The sequence below is a fragment of the Myotis davidii genome, unplaced genomic scaffold (assembly GCF_000327345.1).
Source record: "Myotis davidii unplaced genomic scaffold, ASM32734v1 scaffold1471, whole genome shotgun sequence".
In the NCBI taxonomy this organism is placed as follows: Eukaryota; Metazoa; Chordata; class Mammalia; order Chiroptera; family Vespertilionidae; genus Myotis; species Myotis davidii.
The window spans coordinates 145189-169551 of NW_006284003.1; the positions used below are offsets into that span (position 1 = coordinate 145189).

Below are 24363 nucleotides of genomic sequence, written 5' to 3' on the forward strand. Positions count from 1 at the left end.
GCCCCAACCCCCCAATCGGCCCTACCCTGATCGTGACTGAGGGTGGCATCACAACCTACCAATCTCCCTGCTCTGTGCATGACAGGGGGTGGCGCCCCAACTCTCCAATCGGCCCTGCTCTGAGCCCGACCAGGGGCTGCACCTAGGGATTGGGCCTGCCCTCTGCCACCCGGGAGCAGGCCTAAGCCAGCAGGTCGTTATCTCCCGAGGGGTCCCAGATTGCGAGAGGGCACAGGCCAGGCTGAGGGAACCCCCTCCCCCCCGAGTGCACAAATTTTTGTGCACCGGACCTCTAGTCACCTAATAAGGCTCAAACTTATATAGCCCCATTTAGTAGTTATGGATTTCACAGGAGCAAGTTAAATCTGGATATTTAACAGTATGGCTAGTTGTATAGATGCCGCTAGATCCGGGTCTCAGCAGCAGAGGCAGTGACATTTGGACTAGGTAACTGTCATGGAGGCCGTCCTGTGCATGGAAGGATGTTAGCAGAACACCTCATCCCTCTCTCCACTAGATGCCAGGAGCACCCCCTCCACACACACACCCAAGTGTGAGACCAGAAATGTCTCCAGACGTTCCCAAATGTCCCCCGGGGGCACAACATCACCCCTAGTTGAGAACTGCTCTAGACCCTATACCTTTGAGAGAGGCTCCATTGGTTTGATGTTGAGCAAAGTCAGGGACACTTTTTCATCATGTTTGCTTATTTCAGGTTAAGAATTCTTTTATTGAGAAGAAAATTTAGAAATTATAAGCAGCAAGATCTAGAGCCTGAAAAGGTGCGGTCAGGCTGTCATGAGGAGATCAGGCAGCAGCAGCCTCCGTCTGTGGTGTGAAGGTATTTTATGCTCAAACATCTCCATGTGTGGCTCATATGCAACTGTTTGCTTACAGGTGGAGTTGGAGGTATACGACTTCTTCTTTGAAAGGAGCACGCCAATTACCATCCACATCTCCGTCAGAACGTCAGACACAAACGCCCCACGCGTGTCCTGGAACACAGGTGCAGCTCAGTGTAGGGTGTCAAGCAACCCAGCCCTGAAGGGAAGAAAGAAAGTACATGTGCCAGGAAAGAAAGGCAGTTTTATTCCCATTTCACACACGAGGCAACTGAAACTCAGTCCAGTTCGGGCATCAGATAGTTACTTTCATTTTGTTTTTCCTACTAGAAGAGTGAGAAGCTTGAATCCAGGATTCGGGGGTCCTGGAGACGAGTTCTTTCCTCAGCAGGAGATAAGCCAGGACAACGTTCACCTGACAGAGGCACGAAGTGACTGTGTGATATTGAGCTCCAGTTGGGCTGAGAGAGAAAAGGTCTCCAACTCAAATTGTTCAGAGGGATAGAAGGGAGGCATACATTTGTCTTATTGTTAAGTTGTGTTGCTTGGAAACCACAATACATAAAGAAGAGCTTAAACGGCTTAATTTGTTTTAAACGAAGGCTTTACTCTGCCTCTCATTTCTAATTGAACTTACAGTGCAATGTATAGATTTAGGTCAAATGTAAATGTAGAATGTAAATGAAGATTTTCTTCTTTCCCATTAATCCCATCAATAGTATTCAAAACATAAGCAGTGATGCTAAGTTTTGTTAAGGGGATCATATCTGTGTCTGATTTAAATCTTCTGGTGGCAGCTTAAATACATCTGTGTGTGTGTGTGTGCGCGCGCGCATGCACGCTTGCATGTGGGTAATATATGCATGCACACATGAGTTTCAGTAGAGATGGATAACATTGGTTGAGCAACCTTCATTTATAATTTTGACTCTGTGTCTCATCTACCTCTGTTAGAGGGATAATGAAATGAAAAGAAGGAATTGGTGTCCTGTAGTTTAGTTATAATCACATATTAAGTAGATTATTACATGAGCATAGAGACTTAATAGTCTATATATTTATGTGTGATCAGGCTTGTTAAGAGAACTCCAAATCTGGTTTTGGCTACTCTGGACATTAGACTCCGTTTTTAAAATAAAATAAAATTTACTTATGAACTTATGTGTTCATTGTTAAAAACTTGGAAAGTACAATAAATAGTAAAAAGAAAAAAAGAATGAATAGTAATGAATGGTCAAGAAAAAATGAATAATATAGTAATAAATGAATAAAATAATTTATTACTTCAAAATTATTTATTACTTCCCATGCAGACATCGCCACTGTTAATGTTTTGCTATTTATACTTCTAGTCTGCTTGCTTGCTCTTTTGCTGTGTTCCTTGTGATGCCTTGTCCTGAGCCATACTGTACACTCTTGGCTTCAAAATTGTTATTACCAGTCACGGAGATTCCTTATACGTACTTCTCCCTCCCTCCCTCCCTTCTTCTTTCCCTCCCTCCTTCCCTCCCTCCCTCCCTCTGTCGCTCCCTCCTTCCCTTTCTTCCCTTAAATATGCTGTATGTCTCAGCTCAGGTTCCCTAGCAACAGCTACTGAGGCAGGTTGCATGCACTAATCCTACACTGAAAACAGGAGAAAGGGAAAATCATGAGGAGGACAAAACACATTTACAGTATTTATTGAAAAAGTCTGTATAAATGGACTTGTGCAGCGCAAACCCCTGTTGCTCAAGGCTCAGGTTTATTTGTAAAAGTACTTCTGCCGCTTGTGCCCACACAATATCTGGATGTGGCCTTCGGAAAAGTCCTTGTGGACATTTTGCGTTAGAGGCCACAGTGAGCACACCATCTGTTCTTTCCTGGGTGTTTACTGTCTGGCACTGTCATGTATGTAAAGGGTATGTTCCGAGGAGCCAATGACCAGATTGGCGGTGATAGTACTGAAAGTGAAAATAGTACTAGCAATAAAAGCTAACTTCCAGGTTCTGAAAAAGCTTTGAGAATACAATTTCAGCTCGTTTTGTGAGTTAAAATGCATTCATTTTGTCTTAACGTACACGCATTGGCATGTCATAGAACATGTTTGTTTTGTCTTGCAGGTCTGAGTCTCCTGGAAGGGCAGTCTCGGGCCATCACCTGGGAACAGTTTCAGGTTGTCGACAACGACGACATTTGCGCTGTACAGCTGGTCACCGTGGACGGCCTGCAGCATGGGCGGCTCACAGTAAGAGGTGAAGGACCCACCTTGGTAACCGAGCAAGGAGCTGGAGAAGAAACTTCTCCAAAAGCAAATCGTGTTTAATAGGACACACAGCATCTCTTGGGCCCCATTTCTAACTGAATTGTCATATCCCCCAAATCTAGAGATCTTGAAACATTTGTGTTTGGTTGCCTTAGGCGCAGCTCATTATTTAAAGTTCAGATGCCTCATTGGGCTCCTTCTAAATATACTCCTTAATTGGTTATCTCATCCCAGTAGGAAGACAAAATATTTTCCTCTCATTTCTCTGTCTCATAGAAATGTATTGAAAAACATGCCTTTAAAAATACTTTTAATCATTATGTTATTATGACATTAGGAGCAGTTACCATAGTTTAAAAGAAATGAATTTATAATTATAAGGATGGTAGTTAAGGTTAATGAGCCTAATAAAAATAATAGCCATACTTTATGATGATAGAGTCCATTCTTGGTAATGAGCTCGGAGGATTTAATTCAATTATCCTCTTAGTTTGCCTAATTATAAAGCAGAAAGAGAGCTCTTATTTATCATCATTTATGATAAGGGAATTCTGAAATCAAAAATAAAATGATAAATTTTCCTGTCTAATCCCAGGACTGTGCCAGGTCAGCTTATGCCTGAGCCTGCCAGTTAGGGTGGATGTTCAGCTGCATGTAGGGCAACTCAATTATAGTGGCTTAAAAATTCATATTTCCCTCATGTGACCAGTTGTCCAGATGTGGCATTCCATATCCATGATGCCAGATGCTCTTTTCTGCTAGGTTGATGCTCACAAGATGGCACCTATACTTCTAGCTTCGGGTATGCATTTGGGAAGGAAGGAAGGAAGGAAGGAAAGACGGAAGGAAGGAAGGCAGGCAGTTATGCCATCTTAGCTTGCTTTCTAGCTTACTTTCTTTAACCACTTGTCCCAGGACAATGACTTTCACTTATATCTCCTACCAACTCACATGCTATCCCAACATGCAGTCGAGTCTGGGGACATGATTTTTTAAAAATAGTCCCATGCCATTCCAAATAGAACTGGGATCCTGGTACTGAACAAGAAGCAGTAAGTGGCTATTGGGTAAGTAGTTTGTAGCATCCATTATGCTAGTGTTTAATCATGATTCCAGTGAGGTTTTTAACACAAACACATGGTGTGGGGAGAGTAATGAGGCTCCTGCCATCAAGAATGATAAATGTTTATACAAAGTGAAGCAATGTTTATTAATACTGTGAAATGAAGTATAGAGAGAGCAGTAGCCCATAGGACAATGATGTTCTGGGCTCCGAGGATATAGGAAGTAGTACTAATATTTATTAAGTATTTACTTTGTGCCAGATATGGTGCAAAATATTCTACATGCTTTATCTCATACCACTTTATGAAGTGAGGTACTGTTCCTATTCCTACTTTACATATGGGGAACTGAGACTTAGAGAAGTCAACTTGTCTAAGGTCATGTATCTAGTAAGTGGCAGAACTGGGATTTGAACCTTGGCCATTTGATACCAGAGCTTTAGCTCTTGGTCAATAAGCCAGTGATTCTCAAGTTTTAGCATGCATTCGACTCTGGGAGGGTTTAATAAAGCACATAATGCTGGGCCCACCTCCAAAATTTCTATTTCAGTAGGTCTAGGGTAGGGCCTGAAAACGTGCATTTCTAACAGATGGTGCTGATGCTGAGGTTTGAGACCACACCAGTAAGAAGTTCTGCCGTGTAGGTTGATAACAATGAGTGAAACAACAATTAACATTCACTGTCGGCTTACTTTTGTTTAAGTTCTCCCGTCCATCCTAGGAACTATGAGGTAGGCATTATTTCTGCTTTATAGATGAGTCTCAACCTTGCCCAATCTACACAGCTAGTAATTGTTACAGCCAGTGTTCAAAACCTGATTTGTGGAGGTGGTTCCTCCCAAAGAGGGAAGTATCAGCTGCTCCCCTTTCCTCGGTGCCCCTTTTGCCGAGTGCAGCTTTCCCTGTAAGGGCTGCCTCTGCGCCCCTCCCTCAGTCAGTGCCATCTCTGCTCTCTCCTTCAGGGGGGAAAGGCTTTCTCTTCACCGTGGCTGACCTGCAGGCTGGAGTTGTTCGCTATCATCATGATGACAGTGACTCCACCAAAGACTTTGTGGTCTTCAGGATATTTGATGGTCATCACAGCATCCGCTATAAGTTTCCCATCAACATTCTGCCCAAAGATGACAGTCCGCCGTTCCTCATCAATAACGTTATTATTGACCTGGAGGAGGGCCAGACCATACTGATCCAGGGTTCCATGCTGAGAGCTTCAGACATGGACTCCAGTGATGACTACATCTTCTTTAATGTCACGAGACCTCCTCAGGCTGGAGAGATCATGAAGAAGCCAGGGCCAGGACTGATAGGTAAGTTCTGGGCAGTTAAGATATTTGTGCAAAGGTGGGAATCAGTTTATGAGGTGAGATACTCTTATTATTACCATTTTGTAGATGGGAAGCTTGAGACTTAGAGACTTGAAGTTGATTCATTCAAGGGTGGGCATCCAGAAAGTTCCAGAGCTGGTTCTGAAAGTAATTATTTCACTTGGAAAAATTAAGTCAGCCAAGCACAGTGATAGAACAAATAACTTTGAAGAGAGATGTTTGGCTTATTGTAGATTTTTGATAAAGTAATTTCATGAATAACATTTCCTTATATTTTGTTAGAATAATTTCATAACTAGTTCTTAAAATAGTCAGGAGCATCAAAATAGGGATCAAGTAGTGTTTCTTAAGACAATGTTTCTTAAAAAGACTTTTCTAATGCTAATTCATCCACATATTTTAAGACAGATGTAACAACTTTAATTTTCCTGCTTTGTTATGTATAAGCTTTTATGAAGATTCCTTAGGTACATACAACATGATATGCTGAGAAGACTTGAGGTAAGTCCGATATCTTTATACCCAAACACTTGCAGTTGGTTATAAAAATATTTGGTGTTTTGTGGACCCAATAGGCTATCCTGTCCCTGGCTTTCTTCAGAGGGACCTGTTTAATGGCATCATTTACTATCGTCACTTTGGTGGAGAAATCTTTGAAGATTCTTTTGAATTTAAGTAAGTCAATTTCTTTGTAACACCACTTCTCTACCATTTACTTTTCGAATGAGTTTTGCAAATTTTTGTGTGTGATATTTCCAGCACCTTTATACAGGACACCTCACAAAATTTGCTGTGCTCATATCACTCAAGAAAACACTGACATTTTATATATAGCAGTGGAGTTCGGTTATAAATATAAGCTGTGGAGTTCGGCTGCCTATGTTTCTCTCCTGCATTTGACATAATTATCTGATTGATCTGTGGTTCAGTGTCCCCATCTGTAAAACAGGGACTAATACAACTTCCTTATGGAATGATTGTGAGAGTAAGTAATATATATAAAGTACTGCGAACTTTCTGGCACATGGTAAGCACTCAATAGATAAATTAGCTATTCTCTATTGTTGCTTTTGGAGAACTAAGAGTGTTACTACCACTCAAGGATATCATTTAAATTCACAGAATGCAGAAATAATTGTAAGGAGGGATTCTCATATAAAAATTACAGAGATGGAGTTAGTATAGTATCTGGACAACTATAAGAAGATAAGCTCCCTGCAAGGAGAGGGTGGGTAGTGGCTGGAGTGAAAAAGGGAGAGCTGCACATAAGTGATCACCTACTACATATAGTTTCTTTTTCTAGGCATTTTATCCCTATTATCTTGGAAGGGAGCATATACAGGGCTCTAAGCAAATCTTGAATCAGTTCTGGAATGGCTATTTACAGCTTGTGTCCCTGTTTGTTATATAATGTCTTCTCATGTCATAGTCACTCACATTAGCCAATGCAGAGATGATTGAGCTCTTCATCTGTTTGCTCCGATAAAGGTAACCAAAATGGATGATCAGGAAGAATGATATCAGAGAGCTCAGGAATTGAAGGAAGTAGGTGATCTCTATTAAGAAAAATTGGAGAATGAGAAAATTCTCAATTTAACTGCTTATTAAGTAACAAATCAACTCCTTTACAAATAACAGTCCCTTCTGTTCTTGTGTTATTATATTCTACTTCTAGATTACATTTTGCTTGAGACCTTAGTTGATTTGCTAATCCTAAATGACAACTATCAATAGGATTTATTTCTAAATCATCTGTTGCATCTATTCAAACTGAGCTTTGTTTTCAAACAATGGGGGCTGGCCGGGGAGGAACCACAAGAGGTTGGCCGGCTGGTTGGGGAGGGACTGTGGAAGGGCTCCAGGGGATGTCCAGCCTGTCTCACCTAGTCCCAGTCAGCTGGACCCCAGCAGCAAGCTAACCTACTGGTCAGAGCATCTGCCCCCTGGTGGTCAGTGCATGTCATAGCGACTGGTCGAGCGGTCGACCGAACGGTTGACCGATCAGTCAGACACTTAGTATATTAGGATTTTATATATATAGATGTTGAGGGAGAGAGGAAGAGAGAGAGAGAACCTATAAATTACTCTATATTCATGTACCATATTTTGTTTGGCTCCTAAATTTTCTCCAGCTCAGCCTTGTGTAATCACCTCTCTACTTGTCATCTCTACATGTCAATCTCACCAGGATTTTAAAAACACCATGTCCACAGACATTTAGTATATTTTCCCCCAAACTTGCACAAAACCACTGTAACTAGAATCCCCTGAAGTCATCGCTAACCTCTTCTCCCTCTCTCTCTCTAATATCTGAATAACTAATTAGTCAGCAAATCTAACTAAATCTATCAGATAAATTTCTCTCATCTGTCTATACTTCCCCATCCATTGCCATTGCTTTAATTACAACCTTTATCTTTTTGGGACTAGATTAACTTCAGAATCCCTCACAGGGTCTCTTGAAGAATAGATCAGCAATATCCTTATAACTGAGGACAGTTAAAATCCACTGATGTAGTAACTTTGTATTCAATATAATTCATCTAGTATCCTTTTCCCAATTCTCCCTCTTGATTTGTGACAGTGCCAGCTCACGTCCTCTCCAGACATGGACCTTCTCTCAGCGATAACAGCTGTTCCAGGAAGCCTTCTCTGGTGCCCTCATCCCACAGTTCCCCCACGCTGGGTCAGCTGATCCTTTTATGTAGCTGATCCAATATCAAAACACTATAATGTGAGGCCATTATTTGTTTTATTGGATCAACTATGAGCTCATTGATGACAGGAATCCTAAATTATTCATCTGTGTCTTCAGGCCTTGGTATGTGACTCAGATAGAATCTCAAAAACTGTTCTGGTTCTTTCAACTTTTATTGAAACTAGGGAAAAAAAAGGAAATATTTTGTAAGAACTGGGGAGGTAGTGAGATGAAGAGGTAGTAAGTGGAAAGTTTGGAAAGTTTAATTCTCCAGAGCCAGGAATTAGTGTGTGCACAACAACAGAACAAGTATTTTATGTGTGGGTGCTGGTGAGAATTTTTGTGGTGTAAAACCCTGATACCTTCATTGAAAAGTCCAAATTTTAAGGGACTATAATGATGACCTAGACTATTTGATGATTGCCTCTCCAATTTGGACAAGTATCTAGTCATGCCCTACATATAAAATTGTATTTAAAGTATTTTTTAAAAATTGTAACTTTCAGCTGTTCAACTAAAGGTCCAGATAAGATGGTTACTTAATGGGAGCTTTTGTGATAAGTTAAGCTCAGATGATTGTTTAGGCCACATTTGAAAACACATCCTTTGATAGAGGCAGAAACTGAGCATCTCCTCAGGTGGGAAACAATTTAGTAAAAGCTGGAAGGAAGTTGCACAAGCAGGGCTGCTCCTTACCTCCTTTCATGCTTCCTAACTGGATACTCCTGCTGAGACATCTACCTGTACATCAACAAGGTGCTCACATATCAGCAAGAAACCCCTCCCTCTTTCTATATTGGTTGTCATGACTGTCATCAAATAAAGCCTCATGCTCTCAATTTCCTTTTTAAAAATATTCCCTTCTTTATCCTTCTCCGTAGAGAGCTTTACAGGGTTTAAGCCTCAGGAGATCTTAAACCAGGAAAGAGTAATGTTGGAAGTAAGATGGAAAATGCAAAATAAGGACAGAAGAGAGAAGCAGAAAGATGACTAAGAAATGAAAGCAGATGCCCCAAAGGCCTGTGGGTGAAGTGGAAGGGAGCAATGAACTGAGGCCAGACGAGAGAACAGGCGCCCAGGGTGTGAGCATTTAGAACAGTGGTTCTCAACCTGTGGGTCGTGACCCCTTTGGCGGGTTGAACGACCCTTTCACAGGGGTCGCCTAAGACCATCGGAAAACACATATATAATTACATATTGTTTTTGTGATTAATCACTATGCTTTAATTATGTTCAATTTGTAACAATGAAATTGGGGGTCACCACAACATGAGGAACTGTATTAAAGGGTTGAGGCGTTAGGAAGGTTGAGAACCACTGATTTAGAAGAAGTCAAACCTGATAGTGGGGTGGGCAAAATGCATTGGGAGTAGTTCCTGAGGGCAAGAAGTAGCTCAGGATAAACTCAAAGGGAGCTGTAAGATAAAGAATCAGGCAGGAATCAAAGGTCAGGGCAAAGAAAGGATCAAGAATCCATGTCAACAAGGAAGAGATATCAGCCCACAAAATACCGTATTATGAACACTGAGGGTCAAGGTTAGGCTTTGTCACTCTGTGTACCGATTTGTTACTTTGTATTCGGATTCCCTATAAGCCTGTTTTTGGGTGCTTGTGACCATAAGTAGACTGGAGGCATGCAGGGGACCCCAGCAAGGGAGAGCCCTGCGATTGGGCTGGGCGTTACTTTCTCACCATTGGGGAATGGCTATTTAGTAACGTCTTTGTTACAACCAAATTTCAGTAAAATGTAAATGGTTCATTTCTCCATGGAGTTTGTTAAAATAGGATTTTTCTCATCCACACACACACACACAGTAATTGTTTAAACATGCATCAATATGTAAAGACACATCAACCTAGGCGATCATAAAGCATGTTGAAAAATGCGCCCACCAAGAATTACTATAGGAGTATAAAAAAGCATGCCTTGTACATTCTTTTTACACAAAGAACACATTGGAGACTAAATTAGCATGGAAAATGGTCTCTTTAAGGCACAATAACTATTGTTTCCTTATTAAATCCAGTTTTTCAATTAAGTGCAGCCTCACTGATCCACACTGTGGCTGGGAAACCCCACAGAGAATTTCTGAACTTTGTAGATTAGCAGAAAACTATAATTGGGGGAAAAAATGTGACACAAACTCCAGGAGACTGGAGAAATGACTGTTATCGTGTTTATTTATTTTGATAACTGCCGTTAGTTTTTAATTATTGAAATGCTTCATAATGGAGGAGCACATATGCTGTAGGCTTTTGTAAGAGCAAAGAAAGGAGACAAGGAATTAACTTATTGAACACCTACTACCAAGTACTCACAGTGTTACTAGCTATCTCATTTGATCCTGACAGCACTTCACTACAATAGCCATTATTATCATTCCCAATGTGCAGAGAGAAAAACTGACCCCAAAGGGGCTCGCTGATTTGCCTCAGGGGGCACAGCTTGCACAGCTAATGTTCCGGTATTTTCTATATTGTAGTTTTGTGTTTTTTTGGCTTTGTATGTCAATTTAAAAAGGAAGTCACTTTATTTTCAAATTGGGTGTTGTGAATACTATTATTGTAGACAAAATTGGCATTGCTGCCGGCTGGTGTTGCTCAGTGGTTGAGCATCCACTCATGAACCAAGAGGTCACCAGTTTGATCCCCAGTAGGGGACATGCAGAAGACAGTCATTCGATGTTTCTATCTCTCTATCCCTCTCCTTTCCTCTCTTTCTAAAATCAATAAAAAAGATATTTTAAAAAATTGGCATTGCAGATCTGTGCTTCAATGACAATATTAACTTTATTAAAATAAAGTTATTAAAATATTAAATTCATCAAAAGAAATAAAAACCAGAATAAGAATACCCATGACACCAAGCAAATGTACCATTGCAAGAGAGAATAAATAATTGCTTTCTCACAACCAGTCGTGAATTATTGTAAGAAAATGTGATAATAAAAGCTGTTTGGCCACCCAGCTAGCATGGCTCAGTGGTTGAAGGTCGACATATGCCCAGATTGCGGGCTCAGTCCCCGGTGTGGGTCATGCAAGGGGCAGCCAATCAGTGATTCTCTCTCATCATTGATGTTTCTATCTTTCTCTCTCTCCCTTTCTCTCTGAAATCAATAAAAATATATTTAAAAAAATTTAAAAAGCTGTTTAGAAAACCCTCCATGCCCTCCAGTAGGATCCAGACCTGTGAGTGTGCTTTAAGAATTCTTAAAATCACAAACAGGACATATTGACTCATTCAGTTAGCAAACACTGATAAAGTCCTTTCTACCTACAAAATACTGTTCCAGATGGAGAGTACAGAGATGAACAGAATATTTACTGAGCACCTACTATGTGTGAGACATTTTTATGTACATAGTGGCCTTTGATCCTCATAACACTCTGTGAGGCTGTTGTCATTATACCTAACTTACATATAAGAAAATCGACATTTTAGAACGTTTAGTGACTTGTTCAAGATCAATAGCTACTAAGTGGCATACTTAGGCCTTTAATGGTCTGTTCACTGCCAAATTCCATGTGGTTTGTACTAGTCTATGATCCCCCTCTTACAGAACTTCTAATCTAGGAGAGACTGATGTGTGAACTACTAACTAATAATATAAGACATAAAATAATAATGTTTCTCAGGGGACAAACAAATTTAGGAACAATTAATTCCAACTGAGAAATTGGGGAAAGTTTCAAGAAGAGCCATTAAGGATAAGAAAAACCCAGGCTGCTGGAGAAAGCAGGAGAAAAGAATTCCAGATTGAAGAAACAGCATGACCCAAAGCTTAAAGTCTAGGACCCACACCTTTGTGTGCAGCTGGAGTGCTGGCTTAATGCTGAAAGGAGTAGCAGATAAAGTGGAAAAATAGGGTGTGCAAACTGGGGAGGGGAGGTTATATATCCTTTTCACAATAAATGTTAAAAATAATTTTAAAAAACACCATAATATTGGCAAAAAATCACTACAAAATCAAAACCAAACTGCAGAGGCCCTTAGATGCCACGCTAAGGAGTTTAAGTAAGTCTGTCCCTCCTGGGTGGTTGTTAAGACTTTGAGGAATGGAATAACCTAATTAGATTTGTATTTTTTAAAAGATAACACTAGAGGTATGTAAGTCCAGATTAGCTACTAAAGTTAGGGCCAGCAGAAAGCTGTTGCAATAATGTAAGGAAGAAATTATGAGAGCTAGAGCTAGACCAGTAACAGTAGGAATGACAGCTGGGGTGGGAGTGGAGTGTGGTCACTACGGTATTTAAGAATTTTATAAGTAGAGACTCTGGGAGGTGTTTTATACATATGTGGAGAGAGAATGAGGAGCCAAATTTTATGTCACAGTTTCTAGAATCTGAGTAGAGGGAGGTTAAAAAATGCACAGGTGGTTGTTGGAAGGGAGATGCAGAAATACCCATTTTATATAGCACTCACGAACGATTACCTATAATTGTGATAATTACATCCTTAAAATGTAATATCAAATGGGTGGAGAATGTTCCATTTTTGGTTCACATTCTTACTACCTCCTAAATCATTTCAGTGAAAGTATATTATAATTGTAAGTTTTCAAAAATCACCGTGACTAGGTGATTGTGGGGTGTTGCCTTTGGTGTCTTTTTGGTACCTCAAAGTAACGGTACAGATCATTTCTTTTCAGGTGGTGACAATTCATATCACTCCAGTGGATGACCAGCTTCCAAAAGAGGCTCCTGGAGTTTCTCGGCATCTGGTTGTCAAGGAAACGGAGGTGGCCTACCTAACCAAGAAACATCTGCATTTCATAGATACGGAATCGTATGACAGGGAGCTGCTCTATACAATAACAACTCCTCCGTTTTTTTCTTTCAGTCACAGGTATCTATGAAAGGTCATTAGTGGAGGGTTGTGTTCTAGGACTGGAAAGTCCAAAGGGTCAATATATGGTGCTGTGGTTCAATTGCTTTCTTGTCCAACATGAACATACATTCAATTCAGCATTTACTCTAATCTCAAACTTATACCTCCTTCCAAAGCTGTATTAACGGGTAAGTGACCTGTTATCTTGTAGTGTCTTTAGCTTAGGTGGCCTAAAAACAGTCTCTAATCCCCTTTTCTAAAGAGAATGCTATGTTTTTCTTTTTAGTAAAATGTAATGAGTCTCTATAGCATTATTTTTAGGTATTGCAGGCCATAAAATGGTCATATTCTATGATCCCAATCCAAGGAAGTGACATGAATATATACCTTAGCTGGTGTCATGTACCTGATAGCAAGGGAACATTTTTAGGATGAGAATAATGATTCTCTTTCTTGATGTCAAAGCAGAAAATAGCGTACATATTTTTTTGCAGCAGTGATGAAAATAGCATTGATGAGATTAAGCGTAAGACTAGAATCCCTAACATAAAGAGAATATAAAGATGGCATATTTTATTTCTTCCCACAATGAGCTCTTTTAGTTTTAAAAAACTTGGTTGTAGGCTATTTGATTTAATTCTCATTACTTGAAAAATGAGCTGATGTGTTTAATATTTCTCTTTAGACACTTGGACGCTGGGAAATTATTCATGGTGGATAGCATACCAAAGCTGACCAAGAATCCTGCAGCCCAGGGCTTAAAGTCCTTCACTCAGGTGGGATGCTGTGCTACAATGTTGAAAAACATGATGGAAGGAATTATCCTCGGAGAAGTCATGGTGCTCCTAGTATTGCCCTTGAGAACGATGGCCTTTGACGTCCGTTACCAGTGCTCGATGTCTTTATTCTTTCTGCTTGTGCATTTACATTAAGCGTGCAACATCTATTTGACAATGCTTGATCAAGCTGGGTATGATTTCACCATCTTGTAACTCAGTGCAGACTTCTGCATTGTTTTGCCAGCAGGGACCAGGCACATATGTCTTTATTCCACTAAATTCAGTGTATTTAATATCCTGCCAGATTAGTGTACTCGTGCTGCCGTATCAAAGTAACACAAACAGGATGGCTTAAAACAACTGTGCATTATTGTTTCACAGCCTGAGGCTGGAAGCCTGAAATCAGGGTGACGGCGGGGCCATCCTCTCTCTGAAACCCCGTAAGGGAATCCTTCATTTCCTCTCCCTCGCTTCTGGTGGTTTGCGGGCTGTCTTGGACATTACTTGGCTTGTAGATATATTGCTCCAACCTCTGCCTGTCATCCCATGGCTGTCTTCTTCTTATTTGTCTCCCTTCTCTTCTTGTAAGTGTATCAGTTATGTTAGATCAAAGGCACACCATGCTCCACTAGGTCCTCACCTTAAGTAATTACATCTGCAACAACCTATTCCCTAATAAAGCCACCTGCTGAGGTTCCAGGGATTCGGCCTTCAACATACCTTTTGAGGGACACAATTCAACCAGAACATCTGCTGATCCAAATTTTTTATCAGCCTTCTCCCTGGACTCTTCTCTGAAGACCTCCAAGGGTGATAAGTGTGCAGACAGCAGCTGTAGCTGTAGCTTGGGTCCCATTATGCCTAATCTCCCTGTAGTTAGATGCTGTAAGTGAGTATGGCAACCCTATCTCGTAAGTACTGTTATTTTATCGTTTCACTTATTTTACAGATAAGGAAAAAGAGGCCTTGCAAGTTTCAGCCACTTGACCAATATCATGCAACTACTTGAACTGGTAGAGCTCTACTTCTGGTGAAGCTGTTAAAATTCGAGTGTCCTGTCTTTTACAGAGTTGGTTGGCTTCAAGCGCTTGATATATTTACTTTCTTTGTCCTTTTCCCTCCTGATTTGTAGGAAATGTGGTTTATAAAGTGGACTTTTTTGGAATGCTCCAATTGATGATGGTGGCATTTACAACAGTCCAAGGCCTTATCAGGATGGTTCTCTGAGACCTAAGTCTCTAAAAGTCTCTAATCCTTGCAAATTGGCATCCATGTGTCCATCTCGGTTTACTTTGTAGGATGCTGTGAACTACATGAAAGTGGCCTACATGCCACCCCTGAGTGACATAGGCCCCCGTCTCAGACACGTCCAGTTCACATTTTCCGTCAGTAACCAGCACGGCGGGGCTTTGCATGGGATCTGCTTTAACATCACACTTCTTCCCGTGGACAACCAAGTTCCTGAGGTATGTGCAGTGTGTGCTGTGAAGCATGAAGAAGAGGGAGGGCCTAAGGAAAGCCTTTAAGAGTTATTTTTAATAACGTAAAAAGTACCTGCAGGCATTTTTTAAAGAACTTTTTTATGTTCCAGTCACAGTGTAGGAAAAAGCATGGGGAAGGGGAGCTCTTCACCTCCCGCGGGACTTCTTGTCTAAAAAGTGCGATTTTTCCAGTTGCTGAATTTGGCATTATTTTCAAAGCTTTATCAAAATCTCTTTCATTTGCTTTTCTTTCTGCCGACTTCCACATGTTGATCAGGGGAAGGGGATTAAATTATGGGTCTCTTAGCAACCAGAAGGGCTTATTTGCTCTCACCGCAGGCCAGCTATGCTACTCTGTAATCTACAGAAGCTTTTAATTTTCCAAAATGAGTTAAGATGGGCCCTTCCATTCTATTCAGTCCTACTCCCCAATTTTTATGCAGCCCTAAAGCACTGGGGTCTGTCATGAAAACTGACTACAAAGGCAATGCCATTTCGTGTGTCTTATCTGAGAGGCTGGGGTTCATACTGAGTTTGTTCCATATCCCGCCTCCTCCCCATCAGAGTGCTAGGCTTAATTAGTGTGGCTATTGCTGGGCTCATTTCCCCCCCAAGAAGCCAAAAGACAAAGTAGGATTGCCCACCCATTAGGAATTCGAGGGGACTAGAACCTACACATGCCTCATTCCCAAAGGTCACCTTCACAGGTAGCTACCTGGAATATAGCCAGGAAAGCACTGATGTTCCCTTTCTTGCTCCCTCCTCACCATCTCTACACCAGCCCACAGTTGTGGTGCAGATGGTTCACCCCGAGGGAGTGAGGGGCTTACCTACCCCACAGAACTTGGGTGAAAAACAATATTTTTGAATAATGAGTTGCCAGCACTTAATCATCAGGAGGTTTCTTATCAAGTCTCGATTTCTGGATTCCATTGAAAATTTGGAAGCTCTGGCAACACTGAGCCCACATATCTCATAGCAACAGTGGGGAAAGGCGCGTTCTCCAGTCCCCAAAGTCACCATTCAGTTCAGCACAGCCATTTAAATTGCCAGCGTGAACTTGTAATTTTTCGTAAAAGATGCACCAAGGAACCCAGACAGGATAATCTAAGCTCTATTCTTTGACTCTTTCTCTGTCAGAAACCAGATCACATTTCCGTGGAGGAAATAGTTTAGTAAAACAGTTAATTTGATTAGATTTTATTTGAACCATCCTCTTCTTTATGAGACAGAGGCCTGAAGTAGTCTGGCATCTAAAGAAGGTAAAACTGTTCTTGAACAATTATGGGGAAATACTCTTTATCCAAAGCAGTGCAAGTCATTTCCCGGAGAGAGATGAGCTGTGGGGAAAGCCAAGAAGAATGCAGTGAGCAGGTCCCTACTTCATCTGAAGGCTGATTGAATAGCTGTGAGGACTTGGAGCTAACATGGCATAGTGACTTCTATATTCTACAGTCTACGGCAGTGGTCGGCGAACTGCGGCTCGCGAGCCACATGCGGCTCTTTGGCCCCTTGAGTGTGGCTCTTCCACAAAATACCAACTTATGCGCATGGGCCACAAAGTTTCAATCGCACTGTACGTGTGCACCTGCACGTGGTATTTTGTGGAAGAGCCACACTCAAGGGTCACGAAGTTTCCATCGCACTGTACATGCGCGCCCGCACCTGGTATTTTGTGGAAGAGCCACACTCAAGGGGCCAAAGAGCCGCATGTGGCTCGCGAGCTGCAGTTTGCCGACCACTGGTCGATGGGACAAATGAAATAGTATCTTAGAGACCTGAGAATAGTAGAAATAAAATTAAAGAGTTAGTTTCAGTGAAACCGGTCACAGGAGTGGTTTCCTGATTTCAAACACCCACATCACACTAGGCTGAATGGTAACTGTTAGGGATCTTGACACCATGCTAACTTGAAGACCAGTGCCTAAGCAATGATAATGCGTGGGGGGCAAATTAGCCTTGTGCTTTTAGTTTTTGAAAGTTGTTAAATATATATATGTCTCATACTAAATCATTTACTCTAACAAGGTATATTCCTTGGGATATTAATCAATGCAACACAGGAAAAATGTTTCAAAGGTAATACTCCTTTCTCAACAAGAGCGCCCTTTATTCTTTCTCCTACACACAGTGAAAACGTTAGGCTTGGCAAAGTGCGAGTAAGGCCCTTGAGGAGGGATGGGAGTGAGGGTGGCTGTAGGGAGAGAAAGCTCTTGCTTTTATGTTTTCCTTTTCTGGTGGAAACAGTTTATTAAAGAATAGGAGGCAGCTGTCTCAGGGTGGTCGGTCTTATGGTTTCTATGGCCCAGCGGGCTGTCCTTGGGCCATCCATGGATGCCCCTGGCAGCTGTGCCTGGTGGGCAGGAGGGTGGAGCAGGGCTCTGAGTGGAGCTGCGCCTTCTTCTCGCTGACTTCCCTGTCCTCGCCCGTTCCTGGTCTCATCCCTTTAACACGCTTCCCCTGGGATGGGTCTTCTTTCTCTGAGGAAAGTGGCTGTTTCCATGGAGAAGGCTGTGTCCTCAGAGGGCAGGGCATCCACCCAGGTCATCTGTGAGGGCTCTCAGAGCCCAAGCGGATCCACTTGCTTTGCTTCTGGGTAGTAATACAAACTTGAGAAAATGCCAGGTTAAACAGACCTACCCTTTCCTTACTGTAGGATCTCAGAGCATTGACTGTATTCTGTGCCGTATAAATCTCCAAGGTGAAGACGTTGTAGGTAACATTTTTCTAAACTTTCTTGACTATGGAACATTCCCTTGCTATACCTTCTAACTTGCTTTTTATTTACAAATGAATTATTAGTCAGTTGAGCAGTGAGTTTTTCGATTATAAAAATATCTTGATGGCTTCAATATTTAAGTCAAATGTTTGGGTAAGTCTATTTATCTATTTCCTATGGAATCTTAAAATTCCGACCCATTTCCATCTTTAAAAAAAAATATATTTTATTGATTCTTTACAGAGAGGAAGGGAGAGGGATAGAGAGCTAGAAACATTGATGAGAGAGAAACATTGATCAGCTGCCTCCTCCACACCCCCTACTGGGGATGTGCCCGCAACCAAGGTACATGCCCTTGACCGGAATCGAACCTGGGACCCTTCAGTCTGCAGGCTGATGCTCTATCCACTGAGCCAAACCGGTCAGGGCCAACCCATTTCCATCTTTAAGATACTCTTTATAACTGGTGTTTAAAAACTCCAATTTCCCAAGTCTTTAAGATTTTTTTAGGTTGAAAGAAAGAGATGGGGAATTTGATAAAGCTTTTGATTGTTTTGTAGATTAAGGTATATGTGTCAAACAATGGTAGGTGTGGACATGATGATAAATGTTATTATTTTCTCACGTTAGCTCCACTGATAGTAACCAGTGTGTTGCTTTTACTCTATAGGGTCTGGGATGAATGAAATGTAGATAATTTCAGTTCCACAGACTTGCCTTGATTCTTCAGATCCATCCATGCTTAGAATCAGAAACATTTAGTAAATCACATTTTTCAGCTGAGATGTTGAACTATGGGCTTGACCCCTTTACCACATTCTTAAAAAATTATTTAACAAGTGAATATAGTACTGAAACTTTTCATTGATTTAACGAGCTCTTTCTTCAGGGATACTGCATGGAACAAAGCTTTCAATGTTGCTTTCCTTATTTCCAGGTACTCACCAACCCCCTAAGAGTGGCTGAGGGCGGTCACTGCGTCATCAGCACGGAACACGTCCTGGTTTCCGATGTGGACACAACACTAGACAGCATCTACCTCTTCCTGCAGAGACTGCCTCAGCACGGGAGGGTGGAGCTGAATGGATTTCCTCTGAGCACAGGGTGCACATTTTCTTGGGGAGACGTCCATGCCTTAAAAGTTAGGTTAGTACATTTCCTGGCTTTTTTCTTTTTTCCTAGCTTTGGCCCCCATCTGGATCAATAGTGAGGCAGAGGAAAAGAAAGAAGTTTGTCTAATTCATTCAGAAGTGCTTTCATGCCACTTAATACTTTCAAGGGTCAGTTGAAAATTAGAAATGACAAAATTTTAATTGTTCTTCAGGCATTTTCGTTCCCTCTGGCTTGCTGTACCAATGGGAATGATTTTATGGATATTTAAACAGCAAAAATTCATTACCACGAATATTAAATTTGCTGAAACTGCACATATTGCAAGAGATAACAGTCAAACTAGATGAATATAGAGTGAAATCATCTGTAAGGCAAATCTACGTAATTGAACTTGGCTTTAAGAAAAGTCAATTTCATAACCCTGGAAACTCTGGGATAGAATTCTTTTGATCAATGTCTTCAGTGTAAATTTTATTATATTCTACTGGGAAGGGGATTTGTAGGCAAACAAATAGGGTAGGTTGGGTAGGAATGGCATGGAGTAGGACTTGACTCTCTGATAGTCTCAGAGCAATTCCTGCCTAGTGGTCCTACAGTAGTTCCCCTTACCTTGAACTTAGTCTTTCATGGTCTGTAAGAAACGTTTTACAAAATCTAGTAAAAAAAAACCTTTCTCTATAAAACAATGCAAGATATTCAAAAGCAACATACTAGTTAATGTCTCACAAGTACAAGTTATAGATAGGAATTTTGGCCTTTTTGATAGAGTATGGTAGAAGGTGTTAAGCATCAGCTGCTTAGTTCCACACTTGAATATTGACTAGGAACTAGGATTTGTACACAAGAAGATCAATTTAATCTGACAATTTTATTTATGTACGTTGTTCAGTCTCCAATATCTTTATCTCTTTTCAGTACTCTTTTTAAAAAATATATTTTTATTGATTTCAGAGAGGAAAGGAGAGGGAGAGATAGAAACATCAGTGATGAGAGAGAATCATGGATCGGCTGCCTCCTGCACGCCCCCTATTAGGGATCGAGCCCACAATCCCTAGCATGTGCCCTTGCTGGAATCGAACCCAGGACCCTTCAGTCCGCAGGCTGATGCTCTATCCACTGAGCCAAACCAGCTAGGGCTCTTTTCAGTACTCTTATTCTCATTAAGATTTTGTTTTCTTTTGAGATCTCAGCTCTTAGCTTCACATTAGAAAGCTGTTTAAGTAATTCTTACTAGGGTGTGAATGATGGATAGAAAAGTAAAAGTACCAATATTTGCCAGCATATGTAGTTCAAGTGTTCTTCTAGAACAGTGATGGTGAACTTATGACATGCATGACAGAGGTGACACACGAACTCGTTTTTTTGGTTGATTTTTCTTTGTTAAATGGCATTTAAATATATAAAATAAATATCAAAAATATAAATCTTTGTTTTACTATGGTTGCAAATATCAAAAAATTTCTATATGTGACACAGCACCAGAGGTAAGTTAGGGTTTTTCAAAATGCTGACATGCCGAGCTCAAAAGGCTCGCCATCACTGTTCTAGAAACTTGCAATTATGTTTTTAATTTAATCTTTACATCAGTCAAACCTGACAAAGTAGATGATTTGATTCTCATAGTTGAGCCTAAGGTACAAAGAGATTGAGGTCACTTAGCTAGTACATGGAAGAGTCTAGTTTTTCACCCCTTATTGTTGAAAGTATGTAGGAGCCTTGTTTTAAAGGAAGTTTTCTTTGACTTCATAGGCATGCCTTTGGATATGTACTCCTACACCTACGTGGCCCTTTTAGAAGTTTAGCATGGTAGGATAGCGTTAGCACATTATCTCATATCAGCCTATTTTTGATGAAAACATCAGGGAGCATGACAAAATAAAGTAAAGGAGGCAGCTTGTGGGAGGGATCCTGGGGCTTGGAGGGGACCTTCTCCACCACTGGAATAGAATCCCAAACATGAGTTCCTAGCCAGAGTATGGGGGAGACTAGTCCCGAGTACAATACCTTTTACCGCTAGAATTTTTCATATGTGAGATACACACACACACACACACACACACACCAATATACTATACTATTTTTAATTCCACTTCCTTTTCTACTTTGTTTTTTTTAACCAACTTTATTGAGATATAATTTACATGCCATACATACACAATTCACTCATTTAAAGTATACAATTCAGTGGCTTTTTGTATAATCATAGATTTGGGCAACTCTCACCATTATCAATTTTGAAATGGTTTCATTACCCCAAAAAGAAATGCTGTACCCTTTATCTGCCACCACCACCCCTCCCCCATCCTTTTTCTCCTCCCAGCCCTAGACAACCACTAATCTATTGATTTACCCATTTGGGCATTTCATATAAATGGTGTCATACAATGTGTAGTACTTTGTGACGGGCTTCTAATAGGACTTCTAATTTAATTTCTTAAGTCTTATTTTCTTTTCTACGTATCTTAAACAGATCACTGATAAGTTATAAATTTGGCTCAATGCAGCAGCTGTTTAGAACTTACTGTGTATCACTACAGTGGTCTGGGGAGTAAAAGGAAAGTCTAGGATCAGACAATTTCTTTAAGACGTTTGACTGAGAATTAAAGGAAAATGAGGCCAAGGCTAGACCAAGGGAAATATTTTTAAGTCTGAATTTTTTTATGGATTGAGAGGAAGGGAGCTAATAAATAGAAAAGGGAAAATGGCAGGAGAGAAGCAATAACTAATTCATAGAGCAGAGTTTGAGAGAAGAGCTGAGTATATCAGAGCACAGGCATAAGGATTATTTTTAAAAGTGGGGAAGGAGGGAACATCATGAAAATCCACAGTGTCCTGCTTTTACCTGCCTACTGCTCAGTCTCAGCGTCCCCCTGGCACCAACCAGCATTTCTGTAAGTAGCCTGGTTCCCATTGTCACGGTGGCAAACTGAAGGACTGCTTTTTTTTTTCTTTGGGAAGACATTACGTATGCATGTAACACAGTTTTCTAGTGTGGAGTAATTTTACATTCATGGACCCTTAAGTGATTAAATCTGTGACTCCATGATTACCTTGCCATCTTCCAAGATTTCCCGCTGCATTTTTGATGCTTATTGATTAAGCATATGGCCAAAGCCATGGAAGAAGTCTTGTGTCAGGCATCTCAGTGTGCTCTCCTAGTGATAATGTCATCCCCACAGGTATCAGCACGATGGATCTGAGACACTTCAGGATGACATACTCTTGGAGGTCACAGATGGCACCAATTCAGTAGAATTTGTTCTGCACATTGAGGTGGGTAGAACGTTTCCTTCCTGGTTCATATAGAAGTAGAGCATCTGGTTTGGAAGCCTGCTTGGAGTCCCCGGTAGAATTTAAAACAGAGACTCCAAAGAAGAGAAAGGCTGCCTTCACCTGTGAATGTCTCAGGACAGGCAATAGAGGGCAAAGTTGTGTTGGTGAAATGGGCACACTGTTTCTCTCTCTAGTCCATTTAAACATACAACTGCTCTGACCTCCTTATACTTAACTTGAAAAGCAATTGCTTTTACATATAAATTATTTCTAATATTGTTGAGCTGTAACCCTCAACCTACATCTGGGAAGGTTAGACCAGTATCAGTAGGGTTTTCTCTGTAGTGGGGAAGAAGCTGTGTCTGCTTATGTGTGGTGCCCCTTTGTGAATTCGCCTGCGGTCTGTATGAAAGGCTTATTTCCCCCCTTTTGACAAATGAAGAAAAATCTGCACATAAAGGTTGAGTACATGCCCAAAGGCCTGATGGGAACTCCCAAGTTTTGCTGTTGAGTGACCACCCAAGTCCATAAGCATAACTCATAGGATTTGCAGGTATTTATAGTTAGTGACAAAGGAAGGTTTTCAAAAGGACTCATCATGCTCCTGGAAGAGTCACTGATTATCCTTACTACACTGTATCCTACTTCGATTTGAATTTTGTCAGATCATTGTGATATGAAATTATTCGTGATAATAATGTGTTTGTATGATGTTTTACAGTTAATAATTAAGAATGATTACATCCATCTAGTGTTTTAAGAAGTAGACAGGGAAGGAATTCTCTCCATTTTATGGTGAAGGAATGTAGGTCCAAGAAGGTTCAATGACTTGCCCAAAGTCATTATCTTGACTGTGTAGACCTGGGCTGACATTGTCTGGTACTTGGTAGAATTTAAAGTACCAGCATTCCTTCCTCCTCACCACTGCCTCGATTGTAACTTACCAGGTGATTATAATTTTCATGTTGCTAACCTTTCCAGTCACCATGCAGAACCCCTCCTTCCATTTTCCCACGTAATCCTCCTGAGGGCCTTGGGGCCTAGATGAAGAGCAGCATGTTATTTCAGCTTCAATAAGAAAAGTTAGTTTTTATTGGCAGACTTTTAGATATAGAAAACTGGTCTAAGTTACCTTTATTTTCTGAAAAGCAAATTTTAAGGGAAAATAATCCGATCCAACCTATTTTCTATTGATAACCACCTTCTTATTGATGACAGTGAGCAGTACATTTGGGGAAAAACAATGTGCTTATTGTTTTTTTTTTTAGACAAAAGGGCATGACCTTTGAAAGCCAATCAGATGCACAAGCAATTTTTGGCATATGATTGTTTTTTTTAATTTAGGAGGAATGTTTTAATTCTGTTGCCTTTGGACTTTATTATTCATTTGAAGCAGAGGCTATTTTGTGAACTGCAAGATGGTCATCATGAATGTATTAGTGAGATTCATTGATCGAGTCAAGAAAAATAATATAGAGGGTCTTCAATAAATCCACTCAGAGGATTTGAACAAAGATATTGTTTCCTAATAAGCCAATAGAAAATAAAATATTGCTTACATGTTTTTACCTGTGATTAAATAAATAAGGCTACGTTTCTATCACCCCATCCCTCTATCCATTAAAGGAGAGCTTCAACACAGTTTCATGTACACTTCTTGTAGAGTTGAACAATTGTTTAACTAGCAGGATAATTGGTGCAAATATACATGGCTACAATAATTTATTCCATAAATATTTAATTAGTGTCTTCTCTTTGCCAGGTCCTATGCTAGATGCTTGGGATGTGATGATGAACAAGACAAACAAAGCTTACAGGCAAGGGATGAAGGCAGACATTTAAAAGATTATTGCTGACATAATTAATTATTTAAAATACTAGAGACCCGGCGCACAAAAATTTGTGCATTCGGGGGGCGGGGGGGTCCCTCATCCCAGCCTATGCCCTCTCCCAGTCTGGGATCCCTCAGGGGATGACCACCTGCTGGCTTTGGGCGGCT

The 24363-nt window shown here is 40.7% G+C and overlaps 1 protein-coding gene across 1 annotated transcript in view; it reads left to right on the top strand.

Annotated features, from left to right (window-relative positions):
• FREM1 (FRAS1 related extracellular matrix 1) overlaps positions 1–24363 on the top strand; it is a 122806-nt gene that overhangs the window by 16892 nt on the left and 81551 nt on the right. Inside the window, 11 exon segments of the mRNA XM_006754231.2 lie at positions 898–1006; positions 2942–3073; positions 5111–5455; positions 6049–6148; positions 6403–6458; positions 9053–9111; positions 12821–13017; positions 13685–13775; positions 15077–15244; positions 18916–19124; positions 22271–22364. Coding sequence (XP_006754294.1) covers positions 898–1006; positions 2942–3073; positions 5111–5455; positions 6049–6148; positions 6403–6458; positions 9053–9111; positions 12821–13017; positions 13685–13775; positions 15077–15244; positions 18916–19124; positions 22271–22364 — 1560 coding nt within the window.